The following is a 16,526-nucleotide window of genomic DNA, read 5'->3' on the forward strand; positions in this document are numbered from 1 at the left end:
CAGCCTATGTAGGCTATGTCATGTATCGATCACGATGTCTACCAACAAACGGCTTTACCAAAACCTGATTCCATTCTCATTACAAATGAGATGTTATGTCTGTGATATAATAGAATGACTGAAGGAGATCTGGATAATAAGCTATTATAATTGTCATCAGGTTGACTGTAGGCTATGCCTGCCCCTGCCTGTGCAGTCTATGAAAAAAAAACTCGATCTGCACTGACTGAATAACACCATGTCCATGAAAATGATGATGTGGTGGTGATGGTGGAGACAGAACAGAACAGCATACTACGAAAAACACAGTTAAACGGTTAAACGATCCAATACTCACTCAGTCAGATCTTTGAAACGGATAAAACGATTCCACCTGCATCATCCTATCACGGTGTGTCGAATGCAGCTAGCCTCAACAGTAACTAATATTAACCTGCACCGTGCTCCATACTCAGCCTACTGCTGGTTATAGCAGCAACGGCATCCTTCTGACTGGCGTCAGTTTAGACCAATAGAAAGGCGAGAAGGGTCATTTCACCTAAACCCTGTTTCTCTTAACCTATGAGGGTAGAGTAAGTGGAGAATATTGTCCAAGAGGCGGGATTCTATTTACGTTCGCGCTGTCTCTCTAGTGACCGTCCGTCCTGCTTTGACAGTGCTGAAAGTCTTAGAGCCATGCAGGCTATTCAATTCAATTCAATTCAATTATATTCCACTATATTCAATTATATTCAATTCTATTCTATTATTTAACTTAGGCTAGTTATTTACTGTTCATAATGCTATGTTATGACGGTATGATGGTTTCTTCTGTCACCTAATTAGTTGAAATGCAAGTAAAGGTGAAATCAGGAAAGAATTTAACATTAAAACGATCTCAAAATTATTTGTCTGTAATTATTGCAAGGTTCAGTCTATGGAAAAGAGTTAACAAAGCCCAAAACAGTCTGAAACCATTAGGCTACCTGTGGCATCTCCTTTCGGGGCTTTCTATTCTATTCAATTGTTTCTATTCTATTCTATTCATAATTCATGCTAATGAGCCAAGTAAAATATGCTATAGGTTTCTATCTATTCGTAGTTAATTTTATAATAAACTATGTGACAAAATAGTAGACCCTTTCTCTCGCTCTCTCTCACTCTCTATTTCTCTCTCTCTCTCTCTCTCTCTCACTCTGCTAATATAGCTCCTTTGCCATAACAGAAGTTTGTCATAACAATTTCGTATATATTTTGTATATATTTTCTATTCAGATTTAAGATTTTGAATATTATATAATAAATGTAAATTCCTTCTACTATGCAAAAAAGTACCACTAGTCTATTGTAGTTTCGTTTCCTTATAAATATATTTAGTAAATATAGTTCATTTCACAGAAGGATATTCTGTATTTGATCGAATCAATGAATAAATGCCCCTTATTATAAAACCTACAGTGGAAAATATAAATTGCAGCTCGCTGTTGGACATGCGCGTAGTGTAGAGCACTGAATATGGCGGCCTGCATCTGATGGCAAAAGAAGAATCTGACGCGAATACCTTCTCGAAACTGTGAGTACTGCGTTGTGTGGGTTTCATGATAACTTCCAGATATAGTTTATCGAATTTGCGCTCTCATCTAGGCCTACTGGTTTATGTAGGCTATTTACGAAGGCTGAGGAAGCAGAGATTAAACGTAAACAATGAGTAGTACGCCATGAGCTCGGTGTGTATTTTTCATGGCACATTTTGGCTCTGGTAGCCTATTCCCTGGACTCTACTGCTGCACAGTGGGCGCTATTGGTGTTTACGATGGTCACATTCTTTCAGAGAAAGAGATCATAATAATAATAATAATAATAATAATAATAATAATAATAGTGGAAATATGATCGAGGCACATGGTCCATTTCTAAATCGAAATATTAGTTCCTAGCTGACATCATTGACAGGAACAGAGAATGATGATAAAGGGAAAAGGAAACGCATCACATACGCCGATGTTTTATTTGGTAAATTGATTGCCAACACACGTTAGTATGTTGTTATTTCCACTTTATTGTTTTATTTACAGTAGGCTTGCCGTATTTCCCCAAAACTTATTTGCACAGGGTTGTCTTTGATAAACAATGAGTCAATCAATAGGCTTTTCTTTATCTAAGAGAATGCTTTAACAGTTGCCTATCTATTTACCCCGTTTTACAATATATATTAATGAATGAAATAATTATTAACGAAAGATAAAGGCATCTTTTTCTCATTTCTAAATTGCTGTGAACCTCTCTTCGGTTAACGCCCACTTCTGAGGAGTGCAGCCACTCGATATGGACACGCCCCCTACAGTCGTTTTAATCAGACACCATTCACCTCATGTCATACAGTTTTTACATTTACATTTTAGCAGACGCTCTTATCCAGAGCGACTTACAGTTAGTGAGTGCATAAATTTTTCATACTGGCCCCCCGTGGGAATCGAACCCACAACCCTGGCGTTGCAAGTGCCATGCTCTACCAACTGAGCTACAGGAAGTCTACAATGGATCAAATAGAGATTTGATGGTGTAACATCAAGGGTTCTTAAAGGGTAGGTAACATAAACGGAACCACATGTAACATGTGGATTTGCATTAGTATTACACATGAAAAGTTCCCATGCAAAGTTACACCTCACTTTTCTATTTTTGGAGTTATGACATAAAACCGATCAGAATTTCCGAAGAATGCCGAAGTCATGTCGGAAAATGTTTTTCCAGAGTGTGATGTAATATGGAGGACCCTGCAAGCAAACCTATTCCCTAAAATGTAAACTCCAAAAATAATATCTTCAGGTGTATAACTTCAAATTAAACCAAATCGTTGGCACTCATGACTACTGGTTTCAATTACTTTCAGCCAACTTACAAGCAAATACTTTATGAATTTATTTTTACAAATCAACTTGCAAGGTTGCTACCTGCTAACATTAGCCCTACTAGCCTGCTAATGGTAGCCTTATTACGTTAGCAGTGCATGAGTCAGTCAGATGCTATCAACACCTAGCTTACAGCTTCATTTAAAGTAAACCAAAGTCTTGGAAATATATAACACCATACAACCAGTTATCAATGAATGTTCGCTATATGCAGTTATCTTCGCCAGCAAGCTAACCAGCCAGCTAACGTTAGCTATTTAGCCAACTAGCTATTAGCCTAGCCAGCCTATCCAACCACCACAGTTACGGTCGGCAAGCTAGAGCCCTCCTACTGGAGTCCAGCTAGAACACAACTAACACAACTAAAACATAACCGCAGATTAAAAGCAAAGAGAAAGCAGATACTTACAGATTGATGGTTGGGGCCCATCCGATGCAAACACTTTTAAAAGAGTGCAGGCTGAGTTAGCTACCAAAGCGAGGGGGAGGCGGGCCGAAATCCAAACTAGTTGGATTTCAGATGTCAGTCAGCTAGCGCGCTAGCACTAAGCCAATGTTGGAAAAGTTGCAAAACTTGTGAACTGTGTGAATTGTACCATTTTCCTGTCTTGCTAAGCATTCAAAATGTAACAAATACTTTTGGGTGTCAGAGAAAATGTAAAAAGTACATTATTTTCTTTAGGAATGTAGTGAAGTAAAATTTGTCAAAAATATAAATAGTAAAGTACAGATAACCCCCCCAAAATACTTAAGTAGTACTTTAAAGTACTTTTACTTAAGTACTTTACACCACTGCACAGCCACAAAGTCCGTGAATAGCATGAGGTGTGGCTAACGTTAGCCAGCTTGGCTGAACTCGGTAGCACAGAGTACATCCTCCATATGACGTTGAGAAATTGTGGGTAGTTTAGAAGTTATCCAGAAGTAAGTTAATAAATATGTAATAACCCAAAAACATAACTATGTTTGTAGTTCTAGGTAACCAGATCGGGACTACAACTACGTTACTAAGTCTTTGGCCGTGCTGTGGTAAGTAAAAACTCATGCTTGCTACCCTTTAAACTTTTTCAGCTCCAAACCCAAATAAGAAATTGACGGTCCTCCTGTGACCCAAATCGTCCTACAACAACCCAAATGAATAATACATAGTGTGTGATAATAGATGTATTCTCATGACCTCTGACATGCCCAGGGCCCACTTTGGGTCCCTACCCATAGTTTAAGAAACCCTATGTTACAGGTTAGTAAAAATAGAACATTTGAAGAACAACCTTCTTTCCTATGACAACAACAACTGAACAATAGAACAATAATCCCTTAGTGGTGTTTCTGTCATATTCCTCTTCTAAATCAAAGGTGTATATCAGTACTGTACTGTTTTTGATGATGGACTACTAGTATAACCATCCTTCTATATAGTATAACCATTTAGTATAATATTATTAATGTCAGTATTATTTAGTAGGATATTATTAATGTAGCAGTATTATTTAGTATGATATTATTAATGTAGCAGTATTATTTAGTATGATATTATTAATGTAGCAGTATTATTTAGTATGATATTATTAATGTAGCAGTATTATTTAATATTAAATTATTAATGTCAGTATTATTTAGTATGGTATTATTAATGTCAGTATTATTTAGTATGGTATTATTAATGTGTCGGTATTATTTAGTATGATATTATTAATGTGTCAGTATTATTTAGTATGATATTATTAATGTGTCGGTATTATTTAGTATGGTATTATTAATGTGTCAGTATTATTTAGTATGGTATTATTAATGTGTCAGTATTATTTAGTATGATATTATTAATGTCAGTATTATTTTCTTTACTGTGGTTCCCCCCAAGCTAAGAAACAGTGTCAGATGCTCTTTCTGACCCTCCAAAATGCCTGGACATTACACACAGATATTACTGTATATATTATTTTGGTTTAGAAACAAGTTGTCAGTGATCTACTCCTGGGCATTTCCATCTAAAAGGACCCATGAGCACCAACATGTGAAGTTCATAGAAGCATGTCAAATTGGGTGTCAGGTGAAAGCTAAGAGTCTATATTTTTGAGAAATTAAGGCATATATACATTCTTCAACCATTTTCCATCCTAAAATTTTTTGAATAAGCAAAGGTTTTGATTTCTGGTCAAGCAGAGGAAAAAGGGTTCTTAGACAACATCTACCAGAAAAAGTCCTAAGAAGTATTAGAAATACATCAAAACACAATAATGTTGAAATAAGACACCTGCCAACTAATATCAACACTTATATTTAGTTTTGGAGAAATGATTTGCCTTCTGTATGTTTAATAACATTGCCTTGTGCCTTCCCACTGGGCACAGATGTCAGTTCAACGTGTAATTTGTATTTACATTTTGTTGAGTTGTCAACTAACGTGAATTCAACAAAAATGTAGGTTAAAAGTTGGGTTAAAAAAAGGCAAAACGGTAATAACTTTTTGCAAATCCAATCAGTTTTCCACGCTGATTCAATGTCATCACTTAAATAAATGACATGGAAACAACGTTGATTAAACCAACTTTTGCCCAGTGGGTTTTAATTCCGTTACCAAAAGCCCACATCTTTTAGATGAAAGTTCACAAAAGTAACAAGTAAAGCTAGACCTACCAACGGAATTACCGAAAAATCTGTAATGGAATTACTGCAATTGAATTGGCTACAATGGGAAATCATAGTAGTCACAAACCACAGTTGGGTCACCTGCTAATGTCCTTCCTTCCACTGACATACTGTTATGTTCAGCTCATAACTGTTTTCTGCCGTCTGGTGGTCAAAGCAAGATTGTGAAAACATTCTGGACAACCTCTTTCTTTCTTTCTTTCTTTCTTTCTTTCTTTCTTTCTTTCTTTCTTTCTTTCTTTCTTTCTTTCTTTCTTTCTTTCTTTCTTTCTTTCTTTCTTTCTTTCTTTCTTTCTTTCTTTCTTTCTTTCTTTCTTTCTTTCTTTCTTTCTTTCTCTCTCTCTCTCTCTCTCTCTCTCTCTCTCTCTCTCTCTCTCTCTCTCTCTCTCTCTCTCTCTCTCTCTCTCTCTCTCTCTCTCTCTCTCTCTCTCTCTCTCTCTCTCTCTCTCTCTCTCTCTCTCTCTCTCTCTCTCTCTCCAGTTAATGCCATCTCTACTGGCTCTTACTGACACCTACCTACCAGGGCTGGGAATTGCCAGGGACCTCACGATACGATATTATCACGATACTTTGGTGCCAATACAATATGTATTGCGATTTTATACTGTTCATTTATTGCGATTTGATGTTCTAAACATATTGCTCGCCATACTTTATTGTATGTCTGCTGCAGAGAGACGAGAGAGAGTTATGAGAAAACACGTTTTGAACAATCATGGAAATAAAAGTGCTGAAAACAAATTGGCTCCCTATTTAAAAAGAAGATGGAGAACAAGCTATGAAGGGAAAAAAACAGGAGTTTTGGTGCAGGTACAGCCAACTAGTGCAACATTTTTATTTTGCGATATTGTCAAAACGATACGATAAATCGTGAAAAATTATATCCCGATATGTGTCTGTATCAAATTTTGTTTTTTTACATCATCACTACTACCTACCCTCTTTCCATTTACTGTAACAAGCATCCTTACCCACTGAGCACTGACCGACACCGGATGTCCATTGACGTTGAAAATTAGTTGAAATTGAATCAATCTGCCCTGGCCGGACCGAATCTGAACCAATCATAGATATATATGTTTCACAAGTTTGTACAGCACAGCAGAGAACAGTACAGTAAAGAGAAGTAGAGAACAGTACAGTAAAGAACAGTTCAGTAGAGAACAGTACAGTAGAGTTCAGTAGAGTTCAGTACAGTAGAGAACAGTACATTAAAGAGAAGTAGAGTTCAGTAGAGAACAGTACAGTAGAGAACAGTACATTAAAGAACAGTTCAGTAGAGAACAGCACAGTAGAGAACAGTACATTAAAGAGAAGTATAGTACAGTAGAGAACAGTACAGTAGAGTTCAGTAGAGTACAGTAAAGAGAAATAGAGTTCATTACAATTAAAGCACAGTAGAGTACAGTATAATCGACTGTATTGTACTGTACTCTACTGAACAGATCTACTTTACTGTACTGTACTGAATTATACTCTACTGTGCTGTACTTTACTGTACTGTTTTGTACTGTGATGTCCAAACTTGTGAAACTTAGACGTCTATGATTGGTTCAGATTTGGTTTGGTCCGGACCAACCAAATGTGGTCTTGTTTGGGGGCGGAGCTCATTACAATAACAGCCGGTGTTTAGAATAATACCCAAATATGCAAAAGGAGGATATTGCATATTTCTACCTCAGTGTACCTATTCAGGATACATCACCATGAAGATAATTATATTCATATCCATAATTATGCATTTCTGTATAGTACAGATTAGGGACCCATGATGTAAACCCGTTACCGTAATTCTGTTTACGGATGTAAATCCACTTCACCTACTGTAGTTCAATAACCAACATTTGTTGTGAAATTGACTGTAAATTGTTCAAAGTATAGCTGTATGGTTGGTTAAACATTGAAAATCAATGGTTTTTGTTTGGCATACATTTTAAAGTGAAAAGTTGGAGTCAAAGCGTAATTCCGTTATTGTGGAATTGCCTTCCGCCAGTAATAAGGAAGCAGACCTAACTAAAACACTAGCACTTCCTCTCCTGTTGTAAAGTGGGGACATCTCCACTCCAATGGGATCCTTTCTGTCCTGGGGGCGTGGCCCTCCTGAATGGAACGGGGCCTCGGCCAATGAGAAGACAGACATCATCTGTCTGTTAATGAGAGGTTCTGGAATCCTTTTCATGTTAGAGTTCTAGACTCCCCCAGACAGACTCCCCCAGATGTACATGGCTTAATGGCCTTTTACAGAGGCTAGGAATCTTTATGGCTGGGGCAAGCTCAATGGGATCCACATCTAAGAAGGGGAGGGAGGGAGGAGGGGAGCGAGAGAGGGTGAGGGGCTGGGGAGATAGGGAGATAGGGGCTAGGGAGATAGGGGCTGGGGAGAAGGACAGAGAGCTGTTGCACTGCAAAACCTAAACCTGACATTTTTTTGGCTCAGCGGAGATGTTGATAGAGAGAGAATTCCTTCTTAATTTTCCGTCACATGGATTTAATTGGGACTTTACTGGTTAACTGGATGTCTTCTCACCTTGAGCGTCCTCTTTGGTGATTGGTTTGATCTTGAGAATGTAAGATATCTGGGCTCCATTGCTGTCTCATTGTTACCTACCTAAACCAGCTTGTCTAGTTGGCTGTGGGTGTTTCCTTTCCTCTTATGTGGCATTGTTTAGTACCTTGCACCGAGAGAATGACTGGATTGGATGTGCACGTACACTACTTTAGAACAGGTTATGATTGTTAGACAACACAACACTAGTTATTATTCTCCACTGTTTCCCAAACCATTGGTTCTGTCTGTCTGTCTGTCTGTCTGTCTGTCTGGAGGCGGACGCTTCAGTCTTCAGCCTGGATCATGTTATTTGTAGAAAAAAGGTTATGTCTGGGGGGTTTTCTATGCATTGAACAGATCTTCCTTTTGTCTACCTCCTGTTACTACTTTGGACGTGAGTTAAAGCCACTCCTTTCATGTCAGTAGAAGCTGTTCAAACTGTCCTAACGCATCTGGCTAGTTCAAGAGCATGGACTCCAGTCTTACTGTAGTGTACTGTACTGTGGATAAAAGTGTCTGCTAAATGGCATATATTACTTTACCGTCCACAGCCATGACAGCTGTGACCTCATCACTTCTCCAAATACTCTTTGATCTTCATAAACCTGCACGGTCCGGAGGCCCAGTAAATTATTACACTGTCTGTCAATGTGATGAAATCCACTTATGGCTTTCATTCCCTCAGAATGCGTTCATCATGATTAACACTGATCCTTTTCCTTCGGCGTTCCGAGCTTCTGATGCTTTAGTTTCTGTGGAATGAAGATGATTAAAAATTCCGCTCCATTTCAGTTGTTGCTGTTAGATATTTTCTTTGTGTGTTCTCTTGCTTTTTCCCCACTACTGAAACAAGCTGTGGGTATAGATATTGCCTGCTGGACCAACCTAGAAAGAGGGCCCTGCCTAACTCTGCTTGTCTCCCTTGTTTAAAAGGTATCTTGACCTCAATGGAACTTCCTGGTTAAATGAAGGTTAAAAAAAAACATACATTGGGATTTCCTGGTTAAATACAAGTAAACAAATAAATGTCTCTCTCTGTGTATCTGCTGTAGGAGCTCAGCACAGCGTCGGTAGTGGCACATTGACCAGTCTGTGCCCCGTCTGTGGTCCCTTCACCTGGCACCTGGTGGTACCATCGGTCAACATGGGCCGAACACCTCAGAAAGGTCATCACTTTTTTGATGCTTTGTATTGGATTGTATTATTTTCTATTATATTCTGTTCTACTCTACTCTAAAGTGTATTAATAAGAGGTTGAATTGTCTCCTTTTCAGAGCCAAAAGAAGAGAAGGGGGAGAAACCTGAGAGAAGTAACCCCTCTCCAGGAACAGGTCCCCCGTCTCTGGATAAATCTAATGGTATTAAACAATGTTCTTCTCTGTCACAATATAGTGTAATCTAAGATTTTCAGATAGTTTGAACTATGCCCTTTTCTTTTGCCAGAACCCTTCAGTTGGGAGGAGTACCTTAAGGAAACGTCATCCACTGCTGCCTCTCCCAGTTGTTTCAGACAGGTAGATATTACCTAATAACTACAACACTAAAGGCTGCTTTAGGAAGTGGTTTTTGACATGTGTCCAATGCCAAATCAACCCCTAACCCCCCATGCATTCCTAGATCTGAGAGGATTAGAAAAGGTGTCAACAATTTGGCAACATTAGGTTTAGATAAAACTCTGCCCAACATTAGGTTTAAATAAAACTCTGCCCAACATTAGGTTTAAATACTTTTTTTTAAATTACATTTTAGTCATTTAGCAGACGCTCTTATCCAGAGCGATTTACAGTTAGTGAATGCATACGTTTTTTTTTTTACTCTGCCCAACATTAGGTTTAGATAAAACTCTGCCCAACATTAGGTTTAAATAAAACTCTGCCCAACATTAGGTTTAAATAAAACCCTGCCCAACATTAGGTTTAGATAAAACTCTGCCCAACATTAGGTTTAAATAAAACCCTGCCCAACATTAGGTTTAGATAAAACTCTGCCCAACATTAGGTTTAAATAAAACCCTGCCTAACATAACATTAGGTTTAGATAAGCAAGTAAATCCGTTATTGACTGTTCCATTGTCCTCCTGTCTCCCCCAGTCCCGTTTCCCTCCCAGTAACGACTTCAAGGCTGGTATGAAGCTGGAGGCCCACGACCCTCGGAACAACACGTCCGTCTGCATCGCCACGGTGATGGGTATGATGGGTACTCGTCTGCGTCTCCGTCTGGACGGGAGTGACAACACCAACGATTTCTGGAGACTGGTGGACTCCTCAGACATCCAGCCTATAGGGACCTGTGAGAGGAAAGGGGACATGCTGCAGCCACCTCTGGGTAAGGCTACATAGAGAGATATGACATGTTATAAGACTTCATAAAGGTTTATTAGACATCCAGCCTATAGGGACCTGTGAGAGGAAACATGCTGAAACCACTGCTGGGTAAGGGCTGCACTATGTCTTGAAATGTGCTACATAGAAATAACAAATGATAACATATTATAACTTAACATATTATAACATATTATAACTTAACATATTATAACATAATATAACATATTATAACATATTATAACATATTATAACATATTATAACATATTATAACATAATATAACATATTATAACATAATATAACATAGTATAACATAATATAACATAGTATAACATATTATAACATATTATAACATATTATAACATATTATAACATAATATAACATATTATAACATATTATAACATAACATGCTTATAACAGCAATAAAGCAGCAAGATATGTAATCTTTACCTTTACCTTTGACTTGTCTTTAGGCTTCAGAATGAATGCCTCCTCGTGGCCTATGTTCCTCCTGAGAACCCTGACTGGAGCAGAGATGGCTCCAGCCACAGCTTTTAAAAAAGTAAAGTCACAAAGAAAAATGAAACATTTTCGATTCACATTGGACCATAAAGCTGTATTGTACTGTATTGTATTTAACTGTTTTGATTTACTGATGTACGTACATCAATGATTTACATGTGTGTGTATATAAACGGATCTGTCTCGTCTGGACTAACAGAGTTCTCTGTGTGTGTAGGAACCCTCCAAGCCCTCCCAGAATCTCTTTAAACCTGGGATGAAGCTAGAAGCAGTGGACAAGAAGAACCCCTACCTGATCTGCCCGGCAACCATTGGAGAGGTCAAAGGTAACAAGATCTTTTTTATTTAACCTACCTTTACCCCATCTCTTTGGAGGACAACTTTATTACTATAACTAAAACTCCATACTATTTTTTATTGATTTACTATAATACTATTTGTTCCTTTGCCCCCATTTGTCCTCTATGTCCTACTGTTTATTATATTCATCTTTATTTTTAGGTGATGAGATATTTGTGATGTTTGACGGCTGGAGAGGGGCCTTCGACTACTGGTGCCAGTTTGACTCCAGAGACATATTCCCTGTAGGATGGTGCTCTCTGACCAGACACAGTATCCAGCCTCCTGGTAACTTCTGTAAGTACCTCAACCTCACCACTAGAGGACAGCAGAGCCCTGCTTGCTGATGATTTTGCCCTGTCTGTCCGACACCACTGGGTGCTGGCCCAGGGTTCCTTTCTGAAGCTGCCTGAATGAGCAGAGCTGGATGAGAAAAACAAACTATTTCTTTCAGAGAGGATTGCGCTGGCAGTTTTTCTCCTATTTCCTGTGTTCTTTTCTAATTGTAGTAGGTTTACTACAATTAGTACCTTTTCACTGGTACATTTCAAGCAGGATTGTCCTTCCACACTTTGCATTTGGGTATAGTTTGTTTGTATAAAGCCAAGATTAAAGCCAAGATGATATATATATATATATATTGATAGGTTAAGGTCATTTTCTTATTCAAGTAAATCATTGTAAATATATGATTGTGAGCTTCATAATATCTTCCTTAATGTGTTATTTGTTTAAACCTCTACTGCACACAATAACTTGTTTGCCCCTCCCCCCCATATATATATTTTAAATTCCTACACAATATGTGATGACATGTCTGTAAACAATCCAATGAGGTGCAGAAGTTGGTATGACGTTTCAATTGGGGGAGGGACCTTCTTTCAGGAAGCAGAGCGACTTGAGTGCATGGTGTGAGGGAAGGGTACAATACATTTCATTCTTTTGCATGTTTTAAATATAGACAATAAAAAAGATGTGCTTGTGTAGGAACCTCTAAAGAAGAATATTTGCTAGGTTTTAAACATATTTTGTTTTGATATATATTCAAAAAATGTACTTTTCTTTTTGCCTCAGGGCAATATCATACTCAATGAAAGACGTGTAAAATGATGGCCTTGGTCGATGTTTTTGCCAACTTATCCACTGACATTCACAGGCAGTGGACACTGGGACATTCTGTTGGTGAAAGAGCCCAATCTGATACAGAGGGCAGTGACCTTTAGGACTGCTAGGAAGAATGGCCCCCCAGAAACTAGTTTATGCGCAACTTGTATTTTCTTATGAAAGAAGTGCTTGTTTCTACTACGTTCGACTTAATCGGTTGTTGGTCTTATACGTTAGTTTCAAGTTCTATTCTGTCTTTTTTTTATTTAGGGGGGGGGGGGGAGTTCTATTATGTCTTTTTTTTATTTAGGGGGGGGAGGGGTACAATATTTGTTCAATTATTGATACACTATCAGAAAGCCAAAATCTTCCAAAAAATAGGATGACATATTTTTTGTAATGGAAAAACCAAAACGTGTGCAGTGGAGGGTTAATCCAACATCAAGTCGTACAGTAGCAGCGCGGTCTGGACTCTTGTTGTTAGAATACTACATTTAGCTGGATTGTTCATGTCAAGCTGTGACCAATTATGGTTCCTTCTCAGCATACCACAGGGTATGTGTTGCTTTTAATAACCCTTTGGTTGATTAACCGTCTTAGTGAGGCTGATGATCAGTAGACATTTATCTCATCCATTGTCTTACCTTCAGAATGATTTTTTACACAGATTTCCCTTGGGTTTCTTCAATTCCTCAACTTTACCAATTTTTCACGGAAATCTACCCATAATTTCTGGTTATTTTTTAAAAAGTAATTTGTGCTTAAAAGCAAATAAACTAAAATAGAGAAGTAATTAACTCTTAATTCCATGACAAATGAAAGGGTTTTAACACAACGTTGACTCACCTGCCAACCATTTTAAATGTGTGTGTGAATGATTTCAGCTCAAACACACTTTGTTTCAGTGCAAGAAGAATGTTGTTTTGCTTTATTTAATAGACCCTGATTACCAGCGAGGGCCAGTCATCCCCACTACATGATGTATGGTCGTTTTGATAGGTCTTAGCATGCACAATAAAACATCCAGCAGTCTTTTATAGTCCACACTATGTATCACTGTACTTACAGAGTAAAAACAACTCTCCCAGTACAGCTTTATGATCTCTTGTGCTATTAAGCTACAAGCTACAAGCTGCTCTCTACAGCTCCGACAGGGGAATTGATATGGATAGCATTAAGACTGGCGACAGAGTGTGCATCCAAAATGGCACCCTATTCCCTATATAGTGCACTACTTTTGACCCGAGCCCTATGGTCCCTGGTCAAAAGTAGTGCACTATAAAGGGAATAAGGTGCCATTTGGGACGCACACTGTGACTGATGGTGGTAGTTATGTGTCTTTCAAACTGGCTTCAATCTGGTCCTCTTCCCTGAGTGACTGGCATGTTTACAACTGTCTTCCTGTGTTTATTGTCCATGTGTGTGTCTGTTTGTCATCTGTGTGTGTGTGTGTGTGTGTGTACCACGGTGTGGGTGCAGAGAGGATATAGTATGATGTGGAGATGGATGCATCTCTTCTCTCAGCAGAACTTTAACTGTTAGGAAACGCACACTTCCTCTATCTCAGTATCAGTAACAGTCAGTCTGGTCGGGAGGGGGTGGGGGGAGGGTTTTACTACCACCTTGTTCAGGCCATCAGCTCACATTTCTCTGACCGAAAAAAGTATTGATCAAGCTTCAAATGTATATATCTTTTGCTATGCTTTTTAAAGGTGCACTATGCAGAAGTTGCGCCGCCATTTCCTGGTTGCAAAAATTCTAATAGTTCGCCTAATTTCAGTTTATGTGACAAAACAAGCAATGGATGGTGTAGAGAATCATTGAACCATCTAAACCGCAGTGAAATATGTTTTCATTAAACCAAAAATATTGTATTTTTCAGCTGTTTGAAACCGAAAGTAACAGAGGCAAAAACTAAATGTAAGAACATAGAAATTGAGCACATAGAACAGATCTACTGCTTCTTAGACTTGCTTTCAATGAGACTGACAAGATCTATAACTCACATTTCTATGTGAATTTGGTTGGGTCGCCCCCCCCCCCCAAAAAAAAGTTACATATTACAGCTTTGAAAGAGGTAATGAACATTTATAATTTATAATTTATATTAATAATTAATAATTTTTACTGGTTTTAAGATTTTTTTACATATTTTTTATGTTCTGTTAAACTTTTGTTTTGGTTTGATCCTAATTTCTACCAACATAATTTCTACCAAGTTATATTACTAAACTTTTAGAAGGAATTAACAATGCAACTTGTTCATTTGATGCAGCTGTTTAGATGGAGAAAAACATTTACTCCCCTTAGCTGCTTTTAGAGAATGAGATTTATCCTCAGGGTGCTATTCTCCTCCATCTCCCTCCCAATTTGAGTCTGATTAGGAGATAATGGTCAGACGATAGGTCTCAGTGATGAGCCATTGGAGGGATGTGGGGGGTAAAGAGGGTGTGGGCGTGATTGAAGGGGCGGTGGTGGTGGGGGCGCTCTACACTTTACCCACGTCTCTATTGTTGAATGTCACCCTGGGTTGTTGAGAGACCGCATGCAGTCTGATGGGGTGAAAAGAATACAGCCGGGGACACAGTGGAGAGAACAGCCCACTGATTATTCTCATTTACATTTACATAGTTATTTCGTACAAAAACAGTATTTTTGTTTTTTGTTTTAACAGTGATTGAGTAATCAGAGTAAGGAATGTATTAAAGTGTACATTTTATCCATTATAAAATAAACAGTATTTTTGTTTTTAGACCCCCTTTTGATTAAGAGATAACCAGCGAAGGAACGTGAGAATCTTAAAACAGTAAGCCATTCAATTACCTTGTGAAATTACATTCAGCCCCATCTGTTATAACCTATAACACTGCTGTCAGTTTGAACAGAGAATAATATCTAGACTAAATCCTTCCCATACTAATGTAGAATTAGGAGTGTGTTCGTTTCATTTTCCTCATTAGCAAAAGGCTGTTTGCATGGATTTCCAAATGCACATTTTGTACTTTCTCTTTTAACAATCAGAAAATAATATTAAAAAAATAAATGTTTTGTATAATTTTGATCCTGATATAGAGTTACTATAACATTATATTAGTGACTAAATGACAAAATGTGTGTATCTATTTTTCCTTAAACATTAAAATATTAAATCTCTTTATTGTAGATTTTATAAAAATCAAAAAGTAATTTAGCTTTGAGTCACCAAGTTTGACTTTTTCATCAAAGTCAAATCAACTTTTGTTTCATGAGGTGAAATTAACTTTAGCAGATGTGTCATACAATTAAATATAGTTTATATCAAATAATGTTTTTGTGGTGTTTATTTTAATAGCAGCCAAAGGGTTTACGTCTTGTTGTTCTAATGTTAGAGTAGTGTTTATTTTTATTTTTTATTCATTAAAAAAAATGGAAGGTTTGTTTGAATAATTGAATCCCACTGTATAGAAACGCCACACAAATGCTCTTCATAAGTACATGAGGAGGAATAACTGTTGTAATTGTAAAACAAACACTTTCATTCTTATTTACCCCTTTCATTGAAGTTATATTATGATTCATCTTCACTAACTATGTGTTTCAAAAGGAAACACTAGGGGGGGTGCTGAAGTTCATTTCTAGCTAAAGCTCAAATCATTTCTGTTCCTTTTGAGCAGTTGTCTTTGATTGGTTGGTTCTCTTCTACCTCACTAGTATTAGTTATGCAGGATGAGAAAACAACAGCCTCTTCATCTGGGACTTTTAGAACAGACACATTTATTTATTTATTTTTTATTTATTTATTTGGGGAACTGTTTCCTGTAGTTGACAGTCCTACACCCTAACCCCACTGGCAGGCTGCCAATCAACCCCCCCACCCCATTTCTTATTTTCTTATTATACCCTGAGGTAAATAACCCTCAGATAATTTCTCTGGCTCCATGGTGAAATAACCATATGAGCAGCATTAAAGGTCTTATTTTCTGGAGATGAAGCTGTCTTTGTTTGCCTCAGATCAGTCAGATTAGAAGGAGACTTTCAACATACTTTCTGAAGCAGGCGGGCAGTGGCTGCTTCCCAAATGGCACTCTATTCCCTTTAATAGTGCACTACTTTTGACCAGGGTGCCTATAAATGGAATAAGGGTGTTATTTGAGACGCAGGCAGGGTATG

At 37.8% G+C, this 16,526-nt stretch overlaps 1 protein-coding gene across 1 annotated transcript in view; it reads left to right on the forward strand.

Moving 5' to 3' along the window:
* The first annotated feature begins 1,496 nt into the window (after positions 1 to 1,496).
* LOC311109569 (sex comb on midleg-like protein 2) overlaps positions 1,497 to 16,526 on the forward strand; it is a 34,136-nt gene continuing 19,106 nt past the window's right edge. Inside the window, exons 1-9 of the mRNA XM_084152489.1 lie at positions 1,497 to 1,552; positions 3,864 to 3,920; positions 9,141 to 9,254; positions 9,363 to 9,446; positions 9,532 to 9,602; positions 10,179 to 10,413; positions 10,886 to 10,974; positions 11,152 to 11,260; positions 11,436 to 11,570. Coding sequence (XP_084008615.1) covers positions 9,233 to 9,254; positions 9,363 to 9,446; positions 9,532 to 9,602; positions 10,179 to 10,413; positions 10,886 to 10,974; positions 11,152 to 11,260; positions 11,436 to 11,570 — 745 coding nt within the window. The 5' untranslated portion in view covers positions 1,497 to 1,552; positions 3,864 to 3,920; positions 9,141 to 9,232. The remainder of the gene's footprint in view (positions 1,553 to 3,863; positions 3,921 to 9,140; positions 9,255 to 9,362; positions 9,447 to 9,531; positions 9,603 to 10,178; positions 10,414 to 10,885; positions 10,975 to 11,151; positions 11,261 to 11,435; positions 11,571 to 16,526) is intronic.

This window comes from Coregonus lavaretus, assembly GCF_964263955.1.
Source record: "Coregonus lavaretus genome assembly, chromosome: 35".
Classification (NCBI taxonomy): Eukaryota; Metazoa; Chordata; class Actinopteri; order Salmoniformes; family Salmonidae; genus Coregonus; species Coregonus lavaretus.